The 20,701-nt window shown below is 38.4% G+C and overlaps 1 protein-coding gene across 6 annotated transcripts; it reads left to right on the top strand.

Annotated features, from left to right (window-relative positions):
• The first annotated feature begins 1,575 nt into the window (after window positions 1-1,575).
• Window positions 1,576-20,634, top strand: LOC139981676 (uncharacterized). Of its 6 annotated transcripts, none has more exons than XM_071994255.1 (7): window positions 1,576-1,785; window positions 5,764-7,205; window positions 9,219-9,268; window positions 10,036-10,149; window positions 11,252-11,405; window positions 13,045-13,152; window positions 16,362-20,634. In XM_071994255.1, the coding sequence occupies exons 2-7, from the start codon at window positions 5,765-5,767 to the stop codon at window positions 16,523-16,525; spliced, it is 2,031 nt and encodes a 676-aa protein (XP_071850356.1). In that variant the 5' UTR covers window positions 1,576-1,785; window position 5,764; the 3' UTR covers window positions 16,526-20,634. The 6 variants fall into 6 exon arrangements, with proteins under 6 accessions (XP_071850356.1, XP_071850355.1, XP_071850361.1 ...); XM_071994254.1 differs by having other exon boundaries at window positions 5,757-7,205; XM_071994260.1 differs by having other exon boundaries at window positions 1,589-1,635; window positions 5,757-7,205.
• The last annotated feature ends 67 nt before the right edge of the window (window positions 20,635-20,701 follow it).

The raw sequence follows: 20,701 nt of genomic DNA, 5'->3' as shown, positions 1-20,701 counted from the left end.
CATACTATATCAAGTCAGTTTACTCCACATAATCCTTAACCATTAAAATCGACGGGCATTATAATGGAACTTGCATTTATAGGTCTTTCTCACGAAATTCTCTGTTTTGTGATGTGTCACACACAACAGTTTTTCTTTTCTTTTTGCAGTTTTACAGGAGTAATAATTGAAAGTAACTGTATTTAGTTATAAATGTATAGACTATATCAACATTATGGAACTAATTCACAAAAACATGCATTCCGGGGTATGTTCATTGCTGAGAGAATAATGCGTTTTGTACATGCCATATGACCAGGGACGTAGCTAAGGCCTGATGATTGGTAGGGGGGGGGGGGTGTAGTGGCTGAAATTCCAACTGGATGGGTTTTGGAGCCAGAAAATTCCGACTGCTGCCTTGTACCCCCAACCCCCCCACCCCAACCCCCCAACCCCCCGCACTACTCGTCAACGATACGGTCAGTGTCAGTCAGACACCCTATCTTTCGCGACTGCACTTTTGTTCCGAACTTTTTTTCGGTACATTTGTACCACTGGCCCTCACTTCACAAACTTATTAATCACTCTGGTTAAGCGAGTAAGCAACTGGGTACAAGTTATCTGTTTGCTAGGCTACATAAACTACTAATTACAAAGGCTATGTTAATGTAACAAAGGGGAACACTTTTTTTTCAACAAATTATATTCGACGACATAGTGAATTACCCAAAAATACAGTGCTTTTTCTAGCGCGCTTAATATTATTTTCTTGGGGGGGGGGGGTGCGGCTATTTATCACTCACATGAATAAAAATCAATTGTTCACTTCATTCCAACTGAGCATTTGTAATGAAGTGAACAATTGAACATTTTGCCAAAAAATGTTGAGTTGACGAGATACGATAAGTTGTCAATTAAACATTTTGCAGAAAATTTTTCAATTGCTCAGTTAAGGCAATCCAACATTTTTCTGTTTTTTTTTGATAAGTTTTTATCTTGTTATCTAAACAATTTACTGAAAAATTTCACCTTATGGGGAAAAGCTTTTCTTATGTTGATGGCAAATTTAAGCTTCCGTACATTAGCATTGAGCGTTTTAATTGTATACGTTGTACAGTAGTTTTATTAGGCATTTTTTTTGGAGTATTCAAAATCATACGAAGTTTTGTATGGTGGAGTATAGCGAGATACAATTTCTCAATGTGACAAGGAAAACGTGGTAAATATGACTGATTAAAGGTCAATTTTGACCGAAAATTGTAGGTCACTCACAAATTACAAGAATATATGAAAATAAGAGTGCGACAGTCGGAAAAATTAGAGTGCGACAGTCGGAAATTCCGACTGTCGCACTCAAATTTTCGTCAGTTTTACCAAGATTGGGGGGGGGGGGAGTGAGACACCCCCACACCCCCCTCTAGAGACGTCCCTGCATATGACATGTTTTACTATATGCAGTAGTATAAGAATATTAATAAATTGATTTCTCTGTAGTGAAACAAATATGACGTGTTGCTGGCAATCCTACCGATGGAGAAGTTTTTATGTCATCATCATCATCGTTTATTGTTACCCTTTTGGCGTTCCATAGCCAGTGACCGACCCCTGACATACATACCAAAAACCGCGCGGAAATTCAAGAGAATTAGACTATTTGTAAGATTGAGAAGTAGCGCAAACATCACTTACCTAACTAAGAGCATATCTGAAAATTGACACCCTATTCTATGTTATAGTAAACCGCAACTTATTCGTGGACGACATATATTGAGGCCTACTGCAAAGAATTGCTTACGTTACACTCAGGTAATCAGGGTTAGTGTAGATCAGTGAATCAGGCTGTACGGAGGCCAGTAGTGTATGCTAGGCTAAACTTACAGTTACACTACAGTCGGCCTATTGTTGTACTTGAGTTGAAGATAATATAGCACTGTGCAGTAAGTTAAGGCTAGGGACTAGGTCTACACTACAATTTAGTCACACACATTTTGTGAAGGTAATATAGATAGTAGGCTAGCCCTGCGGTTATGTGAACTTATTTTTCTCACGTAATCCGGTGATGTGACATTGGTTTGTCACCTTCATTTGAAGGAGGGTGGAATTTTGAGGGTCTCACTGTTTTCATTTCAATTATGGTGAGCAGTACTAGCCTAGTAGTATAGTAAAGGCTTCATAATTGACGCACCCCCGTAATTGACGCACCTTCAATTATTACTTGCAACGATACAGAAGGCCACCTAAACTTTTTGCAGTCAAGCAGAATTACATATTTCATGAGTTTGAATCCATTTCAGCTATTTGCTGACCAAATTGTGGTATTTTTTTTAAGCTTTTAACACCCTCCCCCCCAGTTTAACACATTTTTTGGACATTTGGAAATCTTACTCCCTAAAAATAACCAAAATTACTTCAATATGATACCACTACTCTCTGGGACCTGACCTGTCTAAGCTTAGAGGTTCAGAGCATAGCAAACAGCATCCAAAGTCAATGGATGTTTACTTAGGCCTACACTACAGTTAGCTTATCGACGAATGTGTCAATTTAGGGGTATGAAAGAACTTGACACAGCAGACATTTTGTGTTCAAATTCTTCTCAATTGTTCATTGCGTAGGCACAGAACAATAAATATTTTGAGATCATTACATTTCTGAGGGACTAAACATGAAAAGTGCAGGCAGTTGAGTGATTTTGATTTTATGTTGACCGACATCGTCAATTCAATCCTTAAGTGCGTCAATTACGAGCCCACCATGCTACTAGTAGTAAGTACAGTACTACTACTAGTACTACTACTAGTACTAGGCCTAGGAGTAGTACTAGTACTAGGCTTCATATATTTTAAGGATGATTGTCAAAGGCCTTCTGAAGTTTAGGAAACCCTCATCCTGAAGGGTTTCGTCTATACAAATGGGCTCTGATTTAGAATCAGTGCCCGGAAGTACGTAAAATACACTTCATTTCATTTCATTTATTTATTTTTGTTCTATCACAACATAAGTATATATGACATATGACATAGAAGGAGGTAAGAAACAAAACTTGTGAAAGGAAGTGTACTAAAAAACCCTAAAGGGCTTGTCGGGTAGTAACACTCCCTAAAAAAATACAGAACTTTACAAATAGAAAAGAGAACCAAAAAAACAAAACAAACAGAACTACCCCTTCCTCTCCCTTCCCTCACCCCCCTCCCCCCAGTTTCATTTTGCAGTTCTAGTACATGTTGATGAAGTGCTTTTGTAAGCTTTTCCTAATTTTAAGCAACTAAAGAAGGCATAGCCTTTAAAGTGAACTTCATACTTTGTTTACATACGTGTGACAGTGACAAGGTTAGGGTCAAGACTCAATAGACACCTCTGGTAACTGATTCTAAATTATAGTAGTACCTAAAAATGCAATGTCAACAAGTTTGAAGGTAGCTGGAAGTCTATGCAGTTAAATTCAATGATCTGGGTTGGTTTACAGTATATTTGAGTCATCAATGAACTCTAGGCCTAGGCTACATTTGTAGCTGTAAACAATCATAGTACTCAATGAAGCTGTGTCTATGAAATGAAGATGATATAGACTTAGAATATTCCACATTCTGAGCATTGCAGTCATAATTTAGAGTTATGCATAGACCTTTCAAAGTATTTGATGAGTGTTTTGGTGATGAAAGATTTAAAATAAAAGTGAAGTATTACAGGTTTTTAAGAAACATTTGAAACTGGTGTTAGAGGGTTCTTTAATACTACGTCACCAGCAATCAATGCTGATTGACCAGATTTGGTAATGTAATAACTGCCATTCTACCAACCAGCTTTACTGATCCCATATAAGTTGGTATGCTTGTTATATAACACAATGACCCTAAAAGTGTTAGGTTGATATTCTTAACAAGAATTACTTTGGTATTTATTCCCATCAAGTAATGTGTAGAATGTCCTCATTGAAACTGGTGTGGGTCAATTTGAGGTCATGTCTGATACCTTGTTAACAATTCTTGAAAAGTAAAGCTTGAATTAGCATACATGGCATGTTGATCCAACTTAGTGAACAAGAACGCTAATCAGTTGATCAAAAGGTCAAAAGTCACTGCTCAAGGTTCACAAAAGTGGAATCAAATTACATTTTAAAATATGAGAAATCAAACAGTCATTTATGTATGTACATGCATGTACACATAGGTCAAATGTCATTTCAGGTAAAAGTCTGTAAACCCTGAAATGCAATAACAACAAAGTAAAACTTGGATGACCTGCATCTATAAAGGCATAGGAGACCAATTTGATTTGGGGGGCTGTAAAGACGAAATATATAACAAAAATTTTTCCTGCGCTCCGCAGGCGTTCAACATTTTAATGTGCATATCATATGGGCATGAATCGCTTACAGTCTAACATCGCATGCCAATAACATACAATCATTTGCCGTGTTATTACCCTTTCATATTGGTTAGAACTATTGGAGAAGTCGGTACAATGATAATGATAATATAAGATTAACCATTGAAAAACATATTGAAAATTAGATTTCTTTCAGTAGGTGCCCGAAAAATTCTAGCATTTTGCCCGACTGTTTTCAAATATATTTGGTTGGGGGGCTGCAGCCCCTCCCCCTGCCTCCTACGCCTATGATATCCTGTACACAAGATTGTTAGATCGGAGTGTTAGATCGGATTGTTAGATCGGAGTGTTAGATCGGATTGTTAGATCGGATTGTTAGATCGGAGTGTTAGATCGGATTGTTAGATTGGAGTGTTAGATCGGAGTGTTAGATCGGAGTGTTAGATCGGATTGTTAGATCGGAGTGTTAGATCGGATTGTTAGATCGGATTGTTAGATCGGAGTGTTAGATCGGATTGTTAGATCGGAGTGTTAGATCGGAGTGTTAGATCGGATTGTTAGATCGGATTGTAGATCAGATTGTTAGATCGGATTTTGTTCTTCATACATTGTGACTGTTATACCTTAATAATGTTAACCCAACTACATTATATCAACTTAACTTGAAGTAAAGGCTCATCTCAAGTCAGACCTCAAACTTCAAATATAACTTGTTCAAAGTCCAATCATGGTAAGTTACATTAGGCAAGCTCTGTCAAGTGGTTTCATTGTATTTATGCAATAAGTAAGTCATTTTTATTTGCATTGAATATATTGTAACTTACAATCTAATTTGTGCGTGATTGTTTTGAGATTGGGGCAGTGCCGAGGGCGGGATGAGTGTGGGGTAGGTTGGTCAAAGGTTTTGAGATTGGGGCAGTGCCGAGGGCGGGATGAGTGTGGGGTAGGTTGGTCAAAGGTTTTGAGATTGGGGTAGTGCCGAGGGCGGGATGAGTGTGGGGTAGGTTGGTCAATGGTTTTGAGATTGGGGCAGTGCCGAGGGCGGGATGAGTGTGGGGTAGGTTGGTCAAAGGTTTTGAGATTGGGGTAGTGCCGAGGGCGGGATGAGTGTGGGGTACTGTAGGTTGGCCAAAGGTTTTCTTAAAACATTGTAAGAGAGAAGGTAAGAGTGATCAACTCTTTCAGTTCACATGAAGGTGGAAGATGTTTGAAAATGTGATCCCTGAATAGTCTTCTTTGGCACTGTTCGTTATATAGTTCTTTGAGGTTGACAATTTTACCAATTCCAAACAAACTTTCACTCTGAAGTAAAGTGAAGCTAATGAACTTCATTTCATGTTGGGATTTTTCATTGAACAACTGAAACGACTGAGGACTCGTTGGAATCATCCAGAATGCCTGCATTGTAGAACTTTATTAAATTCTCTTCATTTTTCCTTCACAATAAGTATTCAGCATGCCAGCCAAGAAGCGTAAAAGAGTATTCCTGGACAGCTCTGATTCAGACTCAGAGCTAGACTGCACTTTAGCCTCCCTTTTGCTACAAAAGAAGTCTCCATTCCTCAAGAAGAGACAAGTGATCGAACACAAATCCACAGAATTACTCCCACTTGAGCATGACCAACAAAAGGGGGAACAGGTGAACGGTGAGTGGGACAGTAGCAACAATAGTGAAGATTTGCAGCTAAGGCTCTCCACTGGATCCTCGACAGAAAATGAATGTACTGGGAACAAGAAGGTTCTGAACAGTGATGTAGAAAATAAATTTAGTTGTGACGAAGAGGTAGAGAACGGACATAGTAGTGATGGAGAGAAAGAGAAGGGACATAGTAGTGATGGAGAGGGTGGACATAGAAGTGACGGTGAGAGAGGACATATCAGCGATGGAGTGGAAGAGAGTGGACACAGTAGCGGTGAAGAGAGTGGACAGAGTAGTGATGGAGAGAAAGAGAGTGGACATAGTAGTGATGGAGAGAGGGGACATGGTAGTGATGGAGAGAGGGGACATAGTAGTGATGGAGAGAAAGAAAAGGGACATAGTAGTGATGGAGAGAGGGGACATAGTAGTGATGGACAGAGGGGACATAGTAGTGATGGAGAGAGGGGACATAGTAGTGATGGAGAGAGGGGACATAGTAGTGATGGAGAGAGGGGACATAGTAGTGATGGAGAGAGGGGACATAGTAGTGATGGAGAGAAACATAGTGGACATTGTAGCGGTGAAGAGAGTGAACATAGTAGTGATGGAGAGAAAGAAAAGGGACATAGTAGTGATGGAGAGAGGGGACATAGTAATGATGGAGAGAGTGGACATAGTAGTGATGGAGAGAAAGAGAAGGGACATAGTAGTGATGGAGAGAAACAGAGGGGACATAGTAGTGATGGAGAGAAAGAGAGGGGACATAGTAGTGATGGAGAGAAAGAGAGGGGACATAGTAGTGATGGAGAGAGGGGACATAGTAGTGATGGAGAGAGGGGACATAGTAGTGATGGAGAGAGGGGACATAGTAGTGATGGAGAGAAAGAGAGTGGACATAGTAGTGATGGAGAGAGGGGACATAGTAGTGATGGGGAGGGTGGACACAGTAGTGATGGACAGAGGGGACATATCAGTGGTGAAGAGGAAGATAATGGACTTAATAGCGATGGAATGAGAGAGAAGGGACAAAATGGTTTTAAGATGTTCCAGCACCAAGAGGAGAAAATTGGGAGGTCTGATGAGGATGAAGAAAATGAAATCTCACAGGAAGCAGTAGATGTTAAAGGCACACTTGATCCCTTCACTGAATCTAGGAAGACAAATTTACCTAAGACCAAAGAGGAATGTATTGGTCAGAACAGAAGAAAGTGTTCAGGATGGAAGAAAAAGAAGAATAAGACAGAGAAATCAAATGATGGTGTGTATCATCAACTTGTATCTTTAAACTCTTATCCTAGATGTACTTTGTAGGCTGCATCCTTGATAAAGTTAGCTCTTTGACCTATGGTAGTAGGAACATTGCACATATGCCTACAATAGGATGTAAACATACAGTAGCACACATACATTACATTGCATGAATACCTTCAACAGTATGTAAACATCTACAGTATAGCACACATGTATCCATAGTTTATACATACTGTAGTAAACATACCTACCGTAGGACATTACATGGCATGAACACTGTACCTACAACAGGACATAAATGGCATATACCTACATTAATATTCTTAGCACACCTACTTACATAGGACATGGCACACAAACCCACGTAGCACAAACACAAATGTGTCACACGTGCCTACAATAAAAGGTTTTTATAGTATAGTCAGTATTGCGAAGTTCGCCATACTGCGAAGTTCGGGCACCCTAAGAAATACACGATTTTCACCATGAAAACCTACAGGAAGAGCCAAATTTCACCAAAAAGTACGAAGCTACAGTTATTTTCTCTCCAAAATGACCCGTGTGCAAGAAATTACATATTTGTCAATAAAATGACGAAGATCTATGAAGTCTGTTATAATTACTGAAAGAGCAACAGCGCCACCAATTTTTACCAGTGCCACACTGTAGGTTGCGTGTCCGAACTTCGCAATACTCTAGCAAAGAAATACCAGTTCCACAATCACGAAGAATTTTCTTGGAAAACAACGTGAAAACAGTTTGCAGGAAAGAAAGTTTGGCCGTGTATCGTACTAAAACACAATTCTCCCACCATATGAAGTATATTTTCTGGTGATTTAGACCAGAAGATTTAGTTTTGGGGTGTTTTAAGTCTTAAGTGGCCGAACTTCGAAGTCACCATCCTACCCATACTGTACCTACCTTAGGACATGTAATGACATGCTTACCTACAACTAGGCACACATACCTACGAAGTATACATACCAAGGATGCAGTACATGGAATATATAAATACATACAACAGGGTCATGTTGTATGCCATGTTGTTGCAAAACAACATGGCATACAACAGTACAATGCATGGCACACACAGGACAAACACATACATGTACTGTACATGACAATCAGCAGGACAAAAACAAAGATGGCACACAGTAGAACAAATGCATGTACATAGCACACATACCTATAATACATAGCACACATACCTACCTGTAAAATAGAACATAGTATACCTACTGTACTATAGGACACAGTACATAGTATACATACCTATGCACCTACACACATACCTGCATAGTACACATGTATACCTGCAATAGGACAGAGTACATGGCATACATACCTACATAATACACATACCTACTATAGGACACAGTACATGATATACATACTGTACCTGCAAAGAGACATGTACATATGTGACACACATACAGTACCTGCATAGTACACATACCTGCTATAGGACACAGTATATATGACATACAAAACTGTAACTGAACATGAAACTACCTTACCTACTTATTTGTTATAAGTATGTCTACCTACAAGCTTATTGAACACATCTTATTGGACATGTCCAGCTATGCATACTGTACATGTTACTATTGGAAATGTTACCTACTGTACAGCAATGCAAGATAGTTGAACCTATGAATTTACTTTTTTTAGGGGGGGGGGCTGCAGGGGGATGTAAGAGAGAGGTTGTCAAGTTGGAAGAGAATGGGTAATGGTAGAGGGGATATGGGTTTTGGGTTTATATCTTTTGCTTTTGCTATACCCATCTTACAGACCTGTGTCCATTACAAGCTCTGCCAAGCAGATCATGATGTTAGGCTCATGCCAAAACTTTATGTCAGTTTACTGACATGATTTTTGTCTTTTTGACCACTAGATCATTGGAGTGCCTGAAGTTCATAGATAGACAACTGTGACAACATGAACTGATATCAAATATATTATATAAATCAATAAATGGTTCAAAGGGATTTTTCAAAACAATGATTTTCTTCATCAACAGAAAACAGTAAGAGGAAGCTCAGGAAGTCAAAAAAACAACATTCATTGAAGGTAAGTAAGCTAGAAAAGTTCAGACATTATTTCTTCATAAGGAAATTACACGATTAAGAAACAGAACCAAGGAAATTAAAATACATTCAAATGTAAATAAAACTGTTATTATTGGTTGTGCTATTGAATATTGATAGAAATCTGGACAGGGCTTGGCTTGAGAATCTTTAAAGCATTGTTTTAAAATCAATAACTGAATGTCTTTTCATTGCTATTAATTACACAGACCAATCAGTAAAGTCTTAAGAATACTTTTCAGTACTGATACTGTAGGTAAAATCTTGTCTTTGTATTTATTAAACAATAAATAGAAATGCATATGTTGCTCATTGCTGATTATAATATGTGTACAGTATGCATGCTGATTGGTGTTCTTTCAAAGCTTAATATCTTTCATTATTCTTGTAAAACGCATGCATGAAATGACCATGACAGCAAACTGAAAAATGCTGATAAATTTAATCTGTTCATCACCTGCAGCTAATAGCAAACCTAACTGGTGAGAAAGAAGTTCCATAGTTATAAGCACAACCCGCCCATTTATATCAGGGTACCTTCATTGTAACAGGAGAGCTAATACGTTGATCAGTAGTTGGACCATTCTATACATGTTACATTTTAAAGCCATACTAGATGCAACAAGATGACAGATTCATGCATGTGTTTGTGGACATCAGATATCAATCAAACTAATTATCCTTTTATTGTAAGGGCTGTTCAATGACAAATGTAGCACAATAATTTGTTCTCAATTTCCTTTCACTTAGGGAAGAAATAAATCTGGATGTAAGAGGGAAGTAATAGATGACAGCAGTGAATCAGAGAAAGAAAACAATGAAGAAGAAGCATCAAGGAAAGGAAAAATACAAGAGAAAAAAGAGGTACTTTTGTTGATCTCCTCTTTCAACTAAAATATTTCTTCTGTAAGCTCCCTCTCAACAATGTTAAATATATGGTCACCATGACCTCTGTTCTCTAGTTATGCATATTGCTGGATCATCTTGTTGCCAGTAACTCACATAGTTGATAATATATTTATGATGATTCACTTTTATAGATTTATTGAAGTTTAGTCTCAAAGAGGAAAAAGATTAAACTTAAGTCTTGGATAAACAAATATTGATGAGGCTAAGGCTGGATACATGAAATGCAGGTTCTGGTCAAAATTTGGTGGTTTATTTTAGGGAAATTTATCAAATGCTGAGGTGTGTTTAGAAGGCATCAACGTTTAAATTAGTTTCAAGCTAAAAGTCCAAATAAAGTATTTCTATAGCAATTGCCTGTATGTAACCATATCAGCAGTGCACTGGATTGTCATCATTCTTGATGAGATTAGCGCCTTTTTAGAAAGATGTAGATAGATATGATAACTGCTGGAGGCCCATGATGTATCTAATATACCATACAGTATATACCCTATAGGCTACCCTACATGTATATAGAATAGTCTAGACTACAGACCCTATCCATGGTATCACTATAATAAACTGAACTCAAAAATATCTAACAAACTAAGAACATGTCAAAGATAATGTATAATACAGACTTACTGAGGAAGCAAAGGGAAATACACTGTGTTACATCTCGTTAGCTTCTTTATTATTGAAATTAATCTGTTTATTTAGCAAACTACATGTGCACTAATTGAGGTAACTCTTAGACTACACATTTCATGAAAAATATAAAAACCTGGCTAGAAAACCTGAAGCAAATTCCCAAAGGGCCGGGACATTTGAGTACAGGCAGAGAACAGACACATACCTGTATTGAACTCTGAGTCCACCAGAAGGAGTACAATGGCCTACTTTTTATTAGCCCTCACTTTCTGTTCATACATAGTGATAAGAGAGACTTAGAAATCATTGATAAGAGAGGCTTAAAGGTGCATTGCTCAGTCACAACAGACAGTTTTCTGCCAATATCACCTCTTGAACATTAATTTACCTTATTATCTTTCACTCTGGTTTTCTTTATTGTTGTCAGGATGACAAGGATAACACCAAAATTCTTTTGTTGAAAAGATGCATTTGGCTTTGTGGGAAGAGAAAGAATTACAAGAAAATGTTCCAGGATTGCTCATCAGCAGATGAAAGAGTGACAAGATTAAAGAAAGAACTAAGGGACATTGGTATTGGAGGTAAGCTGTAGAGCAGAGCTATGATTAGAATCAGGGCCATGGTCATCTGGATAAAGGCATTAGAAGCAGGGACATTGGTATTGGAGGTAAGCTGTAGAGCAGAGCTATGATTAGAATCAGTGCCATGGTCAGCTGGATAAAGGCATTAGAAGCAGGGAAATTGGTATTGGAGGTAAGCTGTAGAGCAGAGCTATGATTAGAATCAGTGCCATGGTCAGCTGGATAAAGGCATTAGAAGCAGGGACATTGGTATTGGAGGTAAGCTGTAGAGCAGAGCTATGTTAGAATCAGTGCCATGGTCAGCTGGATAAAGGCATTAGAAGCAGGGAAATTGGTATTGGAGGTAAGCTGTAGAGCAGAGCTATGATTAGAATCAGTGCCATGGTCAGCTGGATAAAGGCATTAGAAGCAGGGACATTGGTATTGGAGGTAAGCTGTAGAGCAGAGCTATGTTAGAATCAGTGCCATGGTCAGCTGGATAAAGACATTAGAAGCAGGGAAATTGGTATTGGAGGTAAGCTGTAGAGCAGAGCTATGATTAGAATCAGTGCCATGGTCAGCTGGATAAAGACATTAGAAGCTTGGACATTGGTATTGGAGGTAAGCTGTAGAGCAGAGCTATGATTAGAATCAGTGCCATGGTCAGCTGGATAAAGGCATTAGAAGCAGGGACATTGGTATTGGAGGTAAGCTGTAGAGCAGAGCTATGATTAGAATCAGTGCCATGGTCAGCTGGATAAAGACATTAGAAGCAGGGAAATTGGTATTGGAGGTAAGCTGTAGAGCAGAGCTATGATTAGAATCAGTTCCATGGTCAGCTGGATAAAGGCATTAGAAGCAGGGACATTGGTATTGGAGGTAAGCTGTAGAGCAGAGCTATGATTAGAATCAGTGCCATGGTCAGCTGGATAAAGGCATTAGAAGCAACGATACTTAACACCTTGGCAGTTTTGGGTTTGAGCCCAGGTTTGGTAAAGTAAGGTGTTTTCTATTCAGGAGAGAAGTCCACACTATTCCTTATGAAATAATAGCCTTTCAGAATTAGTCAAAAATACTTAATCATCTAAAAGTGTGAAATGGATAGCCACCTGAGCTCAATTGTAAGTTATAAACTGTTTGGGTTGTGGCTGCTACAGTTGTTATGGTCATTCCAGACAGCCATTCCAAGTAACTATACCTTTGTATAGCCACCTGAGCTGAGGTGAAGTTACATAAGCCATATTTGATAGAGAGTGGTGGCCAGATGGCTAAGGTTTTGGATCAAAGGATTGCTGGTTCGATTCCTGCCTAGTTCATTACGTTGTGTCTTTGGAAAAGATGCTTCATCTCAATTGCCTCTCTCCACCCAGGGGTTAAATGGGTACCTGTGAGGTAACTTGTCATTTGGGCGCAGTATATAACTGCAGCCGACTGGAGGGATTGTCTCTGGGACAGGTTTTCAATCGACCAGGGCTAATATAACATCTGTGAAGTGCTTTGAGACCTCATTCCATGTAGCCTTCTTCCTGGTAGTGGATGATTTCTTGGTTGACATAGAATTATCTCAATGTTATGCAGTAGCCATACTACTCACATGCTCTCTTATGTAATACTTATACTTGCTAACTGTCTTATTACTCTTAACATTTGTTCCTTTCAGGTGAAATTACTCTGGCAAAATGTAGAAGATATAAAAAGAAATTTGACGAGGAGGAGGAGCTAAAGTCCCTTGATCAGGATAATATCATTGTGCAGTCCCCATCAAGAGGTAAACAGTAATAACTTTTAACAAATTAACAGTGGTTACAGTGGTAGTTGAAGGAGACAAACTATGCAAGAGGTGTAACAGTGGTAGTTAACAAGATACACTACGAAAGAGGTGTATCCATCCATACAACTACTCATGTATCCATCCATCCATACAACTCCTCTAATAACAACTACTCATGTATCCATTCATATCAACTGCTCATGTATCCATCCATACAGCTACTCATGTATCCATCCATACAACTCCTTATATTACAACTACTCATGTATTCAATCATACCAACTGCTAATGTATCCACCCATACAACTGCTCATGTATCCATCCATACAACTCCTCATGTATCCATCCATACAACTCCTCTAATAACAACTACTCATGTATCCATCCATACAACTGCTCATGTATCCATCCATACAACTGCTCATGTATCCACCCATACAACTACTCATGTATCCATCCATACAACTCCTCTAATAACAACTACTCATGTATCCATTCATACCAACTGCTCATGTATCCATCCATACAGCTACTCATGTATCCATCCATACAACTCCTTATATTACAACTACTCATGTATTCAATCATACCAACTGCTAATGTATCCACCCATACAACTGCTCATATATCCATCCATACAACTCCTCATGTATCCATCCATACAACTCCTCTAATAACAACTACTCATGTATCCATTCATATCAACTACTCATGTATCCATCCATACAACTACTCATGTATCCATCCATACAACTCCTCATGTATCCATCCATACAACTCCTCATGTATCCATCCATACAACTCCTCTAATAACAACTACTCATGTATCCATTCTTATCAACTGCTCATGTATCCACCCATACAGCTGCTCATGTATCCATCCATACAACTCCTTATATTACAACTACTCATGTATTCAATCATACCAACTGCTAATGTATCCACCCATACAACTGCTCATATATCCATCCATACAACTCCTCATGTATCCATCCATACAACTCCTCTAATAACAACTACTCATGTATCCATTCATATCAACTACTCATGTATCCATCCATACAACTACTCATGTATCCATCCATACAACTCCTCATGTATCCATCCATACAACTCCTCATGTATCCATCCATACAACTCCTCTAATAACAACTACTCATGTATCCATCCATACAACTGCTCATGTATCCATCCATACAACTACTCATGTATCCATCCATACAACTCCTCTAATAACAACTACTCATGTATCCATTCATACCAACTGCTCATGTATCCATCCATACAGCTACTCATGTATCCATCCATACAACTCCTTATATTACAACTACTCATGTATTCAATCATACCAACTGCTAATGTATCCACCCATACAACTGCTCATATATCCATCCATACAACTCCTCATGTATCCATCCATACAACTCCTCTAATAACAACTACTCATGTATCCATTCATATCAACTACTCATGTATCCATCCATACAACTACTCATGTATCCATCCATACAACTCCTCATGTATCCATCCATACAACTCCTCATGTATCCATCCATACAACTCCTCTAATAACAACTACTCATGTATCCATTCTTATCAACTGCTCATGTATCCACCCATACAGCTGCTCATGTATTCATCCATACAACTACTCATGTATCCATCCATGCAACTCCTCTAATAACAACTACTCATGTATCCATCCATACAACTACTCATGTATCCATCCATACAACTCCTCATGTATCCATCCATACAACTCCTTATATTACAACTACTCATGTATTCAATCATACCAACTGCTCATGTATCCACCCATACAACTGCTCATGTATCCACCCATACAACTACTCATGTATCCATCCATACAACTACTCATGTATCCATTCATACCAACTACTCATGTATCCATCCATACAACTCCTTATATTACAACTACTCATGTATTCAATCATACCAACTGCTCATGTATCCACCCATACAACTGCTCATGTATCCACCCATACAACTACTCATGTATCCATCCATACAACTACTCATGTATCCACCCATACAACTGCTCATGTATCCATCCATACAACTCCCTATATTACAACTACTCATGTATCCAATCATACCAACTGCTCATGTATCCACCCATACAGCTGCTCATGTATTCATCCATACAACTACTCATGTATCCATCCATACAACTCCTCTAATAACAACTACTCATGTATCCATTCTTATCAACTGCTCATGTATCCACCCATACAGCTGCTCATGTATTCATCCATACAACTACTCATGTATCCATCCATGCAACTCCTCTAATAACAACTACTCATGTATCCATCCATACAACTACTCATGTATCCATCCATACAACTCCTCATGTATCCATCCATACAACTCCTTATATTACAACTACTCATGTATTCAATCATACCAACTGCTCATGTATCCACCCATACAACTGCTCATGTATCCACCCATACAACTACTCATGTATCCATCCATACAACTACTCATGTATCCATTCATACCAACTACTCATGTATCCATCCATACAACTCCTTATATTACAACTACTCATGTATTCAATCATACCAACTGCTCATGTATCCACCCATACAACTGCTCATGTATCCACCCATACAACTACTCATGTATCCATTCATATCAACTGCTCATGTATCCACCCATACAACTACTCATGTATCCATCCATACAACTCCTCTAATAACAACTACTCATGTATCCATTCATACCAACTGCTCATATATCCATCCATGCAACTGCTCATGTATCCATCCATACAACTCCTTATATTACAACTACTCATGTATTCAATCATACCAACTGCTAATGTATCCACCCATACAACTGCTCATATATCCATCCATACAGCTGCTCATGTATCCATCCATTTAACTACCCATGTATCCACTTATACAAACTGCTCACACATCCATCCATACAACTGCTCATGTATCCATCCATATAACTATCCATGTATCCATCCATACAACTGCTAATGTATCCATCCATTCAACTGCCTTATGTTTAGCAATCTATTATGTCTGGAACATTCTTAAAGCTCTAATGAGATGATGACCTCTTTTTAGAATCTGCTTCTAAAACATATACAATAATTCCCTATTAAAACATATACAATAATTCCCTATTAAAACATATACAATAATTCTTGTAATTTTTGTTTTCAGGGAGGACAAAGAGATGCAATGTCCAAAGTCGTTACATGCAAGAAACTTTGAAGAAGCAAAATGTCCGTTCCACACATTCATCAGATGAAGAAAGGAGCAGTCCAGCTGACCCTTTTGAAAATCTCCGGGGAGGAATCATCAGTGATGACTCAGATAGTGATTAATAAATAGAGGCTAATCTGACACTTAGAATCAGGCTCCAAAGATAGCTTTGAGTTATGATGTCATATACACCTATTTCTGTTAACAACCATGTTAACCCTGATTCAGAAAATGATTTTCATGGACTCATGTTCTGACTGTTCACTTAGCTACACAAGGGTTGCACAGTTATATTTTATATCTTGTTGGAATATCAAAGGAGGCATATCAGACCATGCAGTATGTGTTGAACAAATTAGATTGAAAAAGGGGCACCTTGGCACATGGATGACCACATGAAATACCAAATTACTTCTGCAGAAAGTCCAAAAAGAAGTTGTTATGAATTAATGTAACAACACATAGTGTGAATAATAGTTTCTTTTCATTCAATTTTGATAGGCTTTTTCACCAAGAGAAAAGACATAGTGAATTACGTGACAAATAAGGAAATAATGATTTCATCACCGTGCATACCATAGAAACCACAGGTCATGTGCTTAGACTAGTGCCTGACACTATGCTTCTTCTTCGTCACACTGAGCGTGATGTCTTGTTTTCTGAGACTAGCCTGTGACACAATGGAAGTACATCACACACTGAGCATGATGTCTTGTATTCTGAGACTAACCTGTGACACAATGGAAGTGCATCACACTGTCTTGTATGCTGAGACTAGCCTGTGACACAATGTAAGTGCATCACACACTGATCATGATGTCTTGTGTTCTGAGACTAACCTGTGACATAATGGAAGTGCATCACATTGTCTTGTATGCTGAGACTAGCCTTTGACACAATGGAAGTGCATCACATTGTCTTGTATGCTGAGACTAGCCTTTGACACAATGGAAGTGCATCACATTGTCTTGTATGCTGAGACTAGCCTTTGACACAATGGAAGTGCATCAAACTGTCTTGTATGCTGAGACTAGCCTGTGACACAATGGAAGTGCATCACACTGTCTTGTATGCTGAGACTAGCCTGTGACACAATGGAAGTGCATCACACTGTCTTGTATGCTGAGACTAACATGTGACACAATGGAAGTGCATCACACTGTCTTGTATGCTGAGACTAACCTGTGACACAATGGAAGTGCATCAAACTGTCTTGTATGCTGAGACTAACCTGTGACACAATGGAAGTGCATCAAACTGTCTTGTATGCTGAGACTAACCTGTGACACAATGGAAGTGCATCAAACTGTCTTGTATGCTGAGACTAGCCTGTGACACAATGGAAGTGCATCACACTGTCTTGTATGCTGAGACTAACCTGTGACACAATGGAAGTGCATCACACTGTCTTGTATGCTGAGACTAACATGTGACACAATGGAAGTGCATCAAACTGTCTTGTATGCTGAGACTAGCCTGTGACACAATGGAAGTGCATCACACTGTCTTGTATGCTGAGACTAACATGTGACACAATGGAAGTGCATCAAACTGTCTTGTATGCTGAGACTAGCCTGTGACACAATGGAAGTGCATCACACTGTCTTGTATGCTGAGACTAACCTGTGACACAATGGAAGTGCATCACACTGTCTTGTATGCTGAGACTAACATGTGACACAATGTAAGTGCATCAAACTGTCTTGTATGCTGAGACTAGCCTGTGACACAATGGAAGTGCATCACACTGTCTTGTATGCTGAGACTAGCCTGTGACACAATGGAAGTGCATCACACTGTCTTGTATGCTGAGACTAACATGTGACACAATGGAAGTGCATCACACTGTCTTGTATGCTGAGACTAACCTGTGACACAATGGAAGTGCATCAAACTGTCTTGTATGCTGAGACTAACCTGTGACACAATGGAAGTGCATCAAACTGTCTTGTATGCTGAGACTAACCTGTGACACAATGGAAGTGCATCAAACTGTCTTGTATGCTGAGACTAACCTTTGACACAATGGAAGTGCATCACACTGAAGGTATTACTTGGATTTCTGAGACTATTCAGGGACAAATGTGCAAGACATTAAGCTTGATGTCTGTGATTTCCATGATACTAGAGATGTACATCACTTGTTTTCTGAACTACTCCATGAAAAAGTATATGTTATGATACTAGAGATGTGCATCACAATGAGGTGATGTCTTGTTTTCTGAACTATTCCATGACAAAGTATATGTTATGATACTAGAGATGTGCATCACAATGAGGTGATGTCTTGTTTTCTGAACTATTCCATGACAAAGTATATGTAATGATACTAGAGATGTGCATCACAATGAGGTGAAGTCTTGTTTTCTGAACTATTCCATGACAAAGTATATGCTATGATACTAGAGATATGCATCACAATGAGGTGAAGTCTTGTTTTCTGAACTATTCCATGACAAAGTATATGTAATGATACTAGAGATGTGCATCACAATGAGGTGATGTCTTGTTTTCTGATCTCTTCCATGACAAAGCATATGCTATGATACTAGAGATGTGCATCACAATGAGGTGATTTCTTGTTTTCTGAACTATTCCATGACAAAGTATATGCTATGATTCTAGAGATTTGCATCACAATGAGGTGCTGTCTTGTTTTCTGAACTATTTCATGACAAAAGAGATGTGCATCACACTGAGGTGCTGTCTTGTTTTCTGAACTATTCCATGACAAAGTATATGCTATGATACTAGAGATGTGCATCACAATTAGGTGCTGTCTTGTTTTCTGAACTATTCCATGACAAAAGAGATGTGCATCACAGTGAGGTGCTGTCTTGTTTTCTGAACTATTCCATGACAAAGTATATGCTATGATACTAGAGATGTGCATCACACTGAGGTGCTGTCTTGTTTTCTGACCTATTCCATGACAAAAGAGATGTGCATCACAGTGAGGTGCTGTCTTGTTTTCTGAACTATTCCATGACAAAGTATATGCTATGATACTAGAGATGTGCATCACAATGAGGTGAATTCTTGTTTTCTGAACTATTCCATGACAAAATATATGCTATGATACTAGAGATGTGCATCACAATGAGGTGATGTCTTGTTTTCTGAACTTTTCCATGACAAAGTATATGCTATGATACTAGAGATGTGCATCACAATGAGGTTAAGGCCTGGTTTCTGAACTATTCCATGACAAAGTATATGTAATGATACTAGAGATGTGCATCACAATGAGGTGCTATCTTGTTTTCTGAACTATTCCATGACAAAGTATATGTAATGATACTAGAGATGTGCATCACAATGAGGTGATGTCTTGTTTTCTGAACTTTTCCATGACAAAGTATATGCTATGATACTAGAGATGTGCATCACAATGAGGTGCTGTCTTGTTTTCTGAACTATTCCATGACAAAGTATAGTATATGTAATGATACTAGAGATGTGCATCACAGTGAGGTGCTGTCTTGTTTTCTGAACTATTCCATGACAAAGTATATGTAATGATACTAGAGATGTGCATCACAATGAGGTGATGTCTAGTTTTCTGAACTATTCCATGACAAAGTATATGTAATGATACTAGAGATATGCATCACAATGAGGTGAAGTCTTGTTTTCTGAACTATTCCATGACAAAGTATATGTAATGATACTAGAGATGTGCATCACAATGAGGTGATGTCTTGTTTTCTAAACTATTCCATGACAAAGTATATGCTATGATACTAGAGATGTGCATCACAATGAGGTGAAGTCTTGTTTTCTGAACTATTCCATGACAAAGTATATGTAATGATACTAGAGATGTGCATCACAGTGAGGTGCTATCTTGTTTTCTGAACTATTCCATGACAAAGTATATGCTATGATTCTAGAGATGTGCATCACAATGAGGTGAAGTCTTGTTTTCTGAACTATTCCATGACAAAGTATATGTAATGATACTAGAGATGTGCATCACAATGAGGTGATGTCTTGTTTTCTGAACTATTCCATGACAAAGTATATGTAATGATACTAGAGATGTGCATCACAATGAGGTGATGTCTTGTTTTCTGAACTATTCCATGACAAAGTATATCTGTATATCATTTAGTAAGATCGCATATGTTCTTGTAAGGTTAGTGAGTGCCGGACGACTATATTATTATTGTTGCTGTTGCATTAGTTGTTGTTACATAAAATCAAGTCTTAGATATACCTTTTCTTCAAACTTTGAATTTAATCTGAATATTTAAAAGTGGATGCATTTGGAATATAAATGCATTCATGACCATTAG

Source organism: Apostichopus japonicus, chromosome 15 (genome assembly GCF_037975245.1).
Source record: "Apostichopus japonicus isolate 1M-3 chromosome 15, ASM3797524v1, whole genome shotgun sequence".
Classification (NCBI taxonomy): domain Eukaryota; kingdom Metazoa; phylum Echinodermata; class Holothuroidea; order Aspidochirotida; family Stichopodidae; genus Apostichopus; species Apostichopus japonicus.
Note: the sequence above shows the minus strand (reverse complement) of the source record. Positions and strands in the feature narration are given on the sequence as shown.

Coding starts and splice junctions, on each gene's coding strand:
- LOC139981676 (XM_071994255.1), top strand. CDS start 5,765: ATGCCAGCCAAGAAGCGTAAAAGAGTATTCCTGGACAGCTCTGATTCA. Junction 7,206..9,218: donor GACAGAGAAATCAAATGATG/GTGTGTATCATC, acceptor CTTCATCAACAG/AAAACAGTAAGAGGAAGCTC. Junction 11,406..13,044: donor AAGGGACATTGGTATTGGAG/GTAAGCTGTAGA, acceptor TGTTCCTTTCAG/GTGAAATTACTCTGGCAAAA.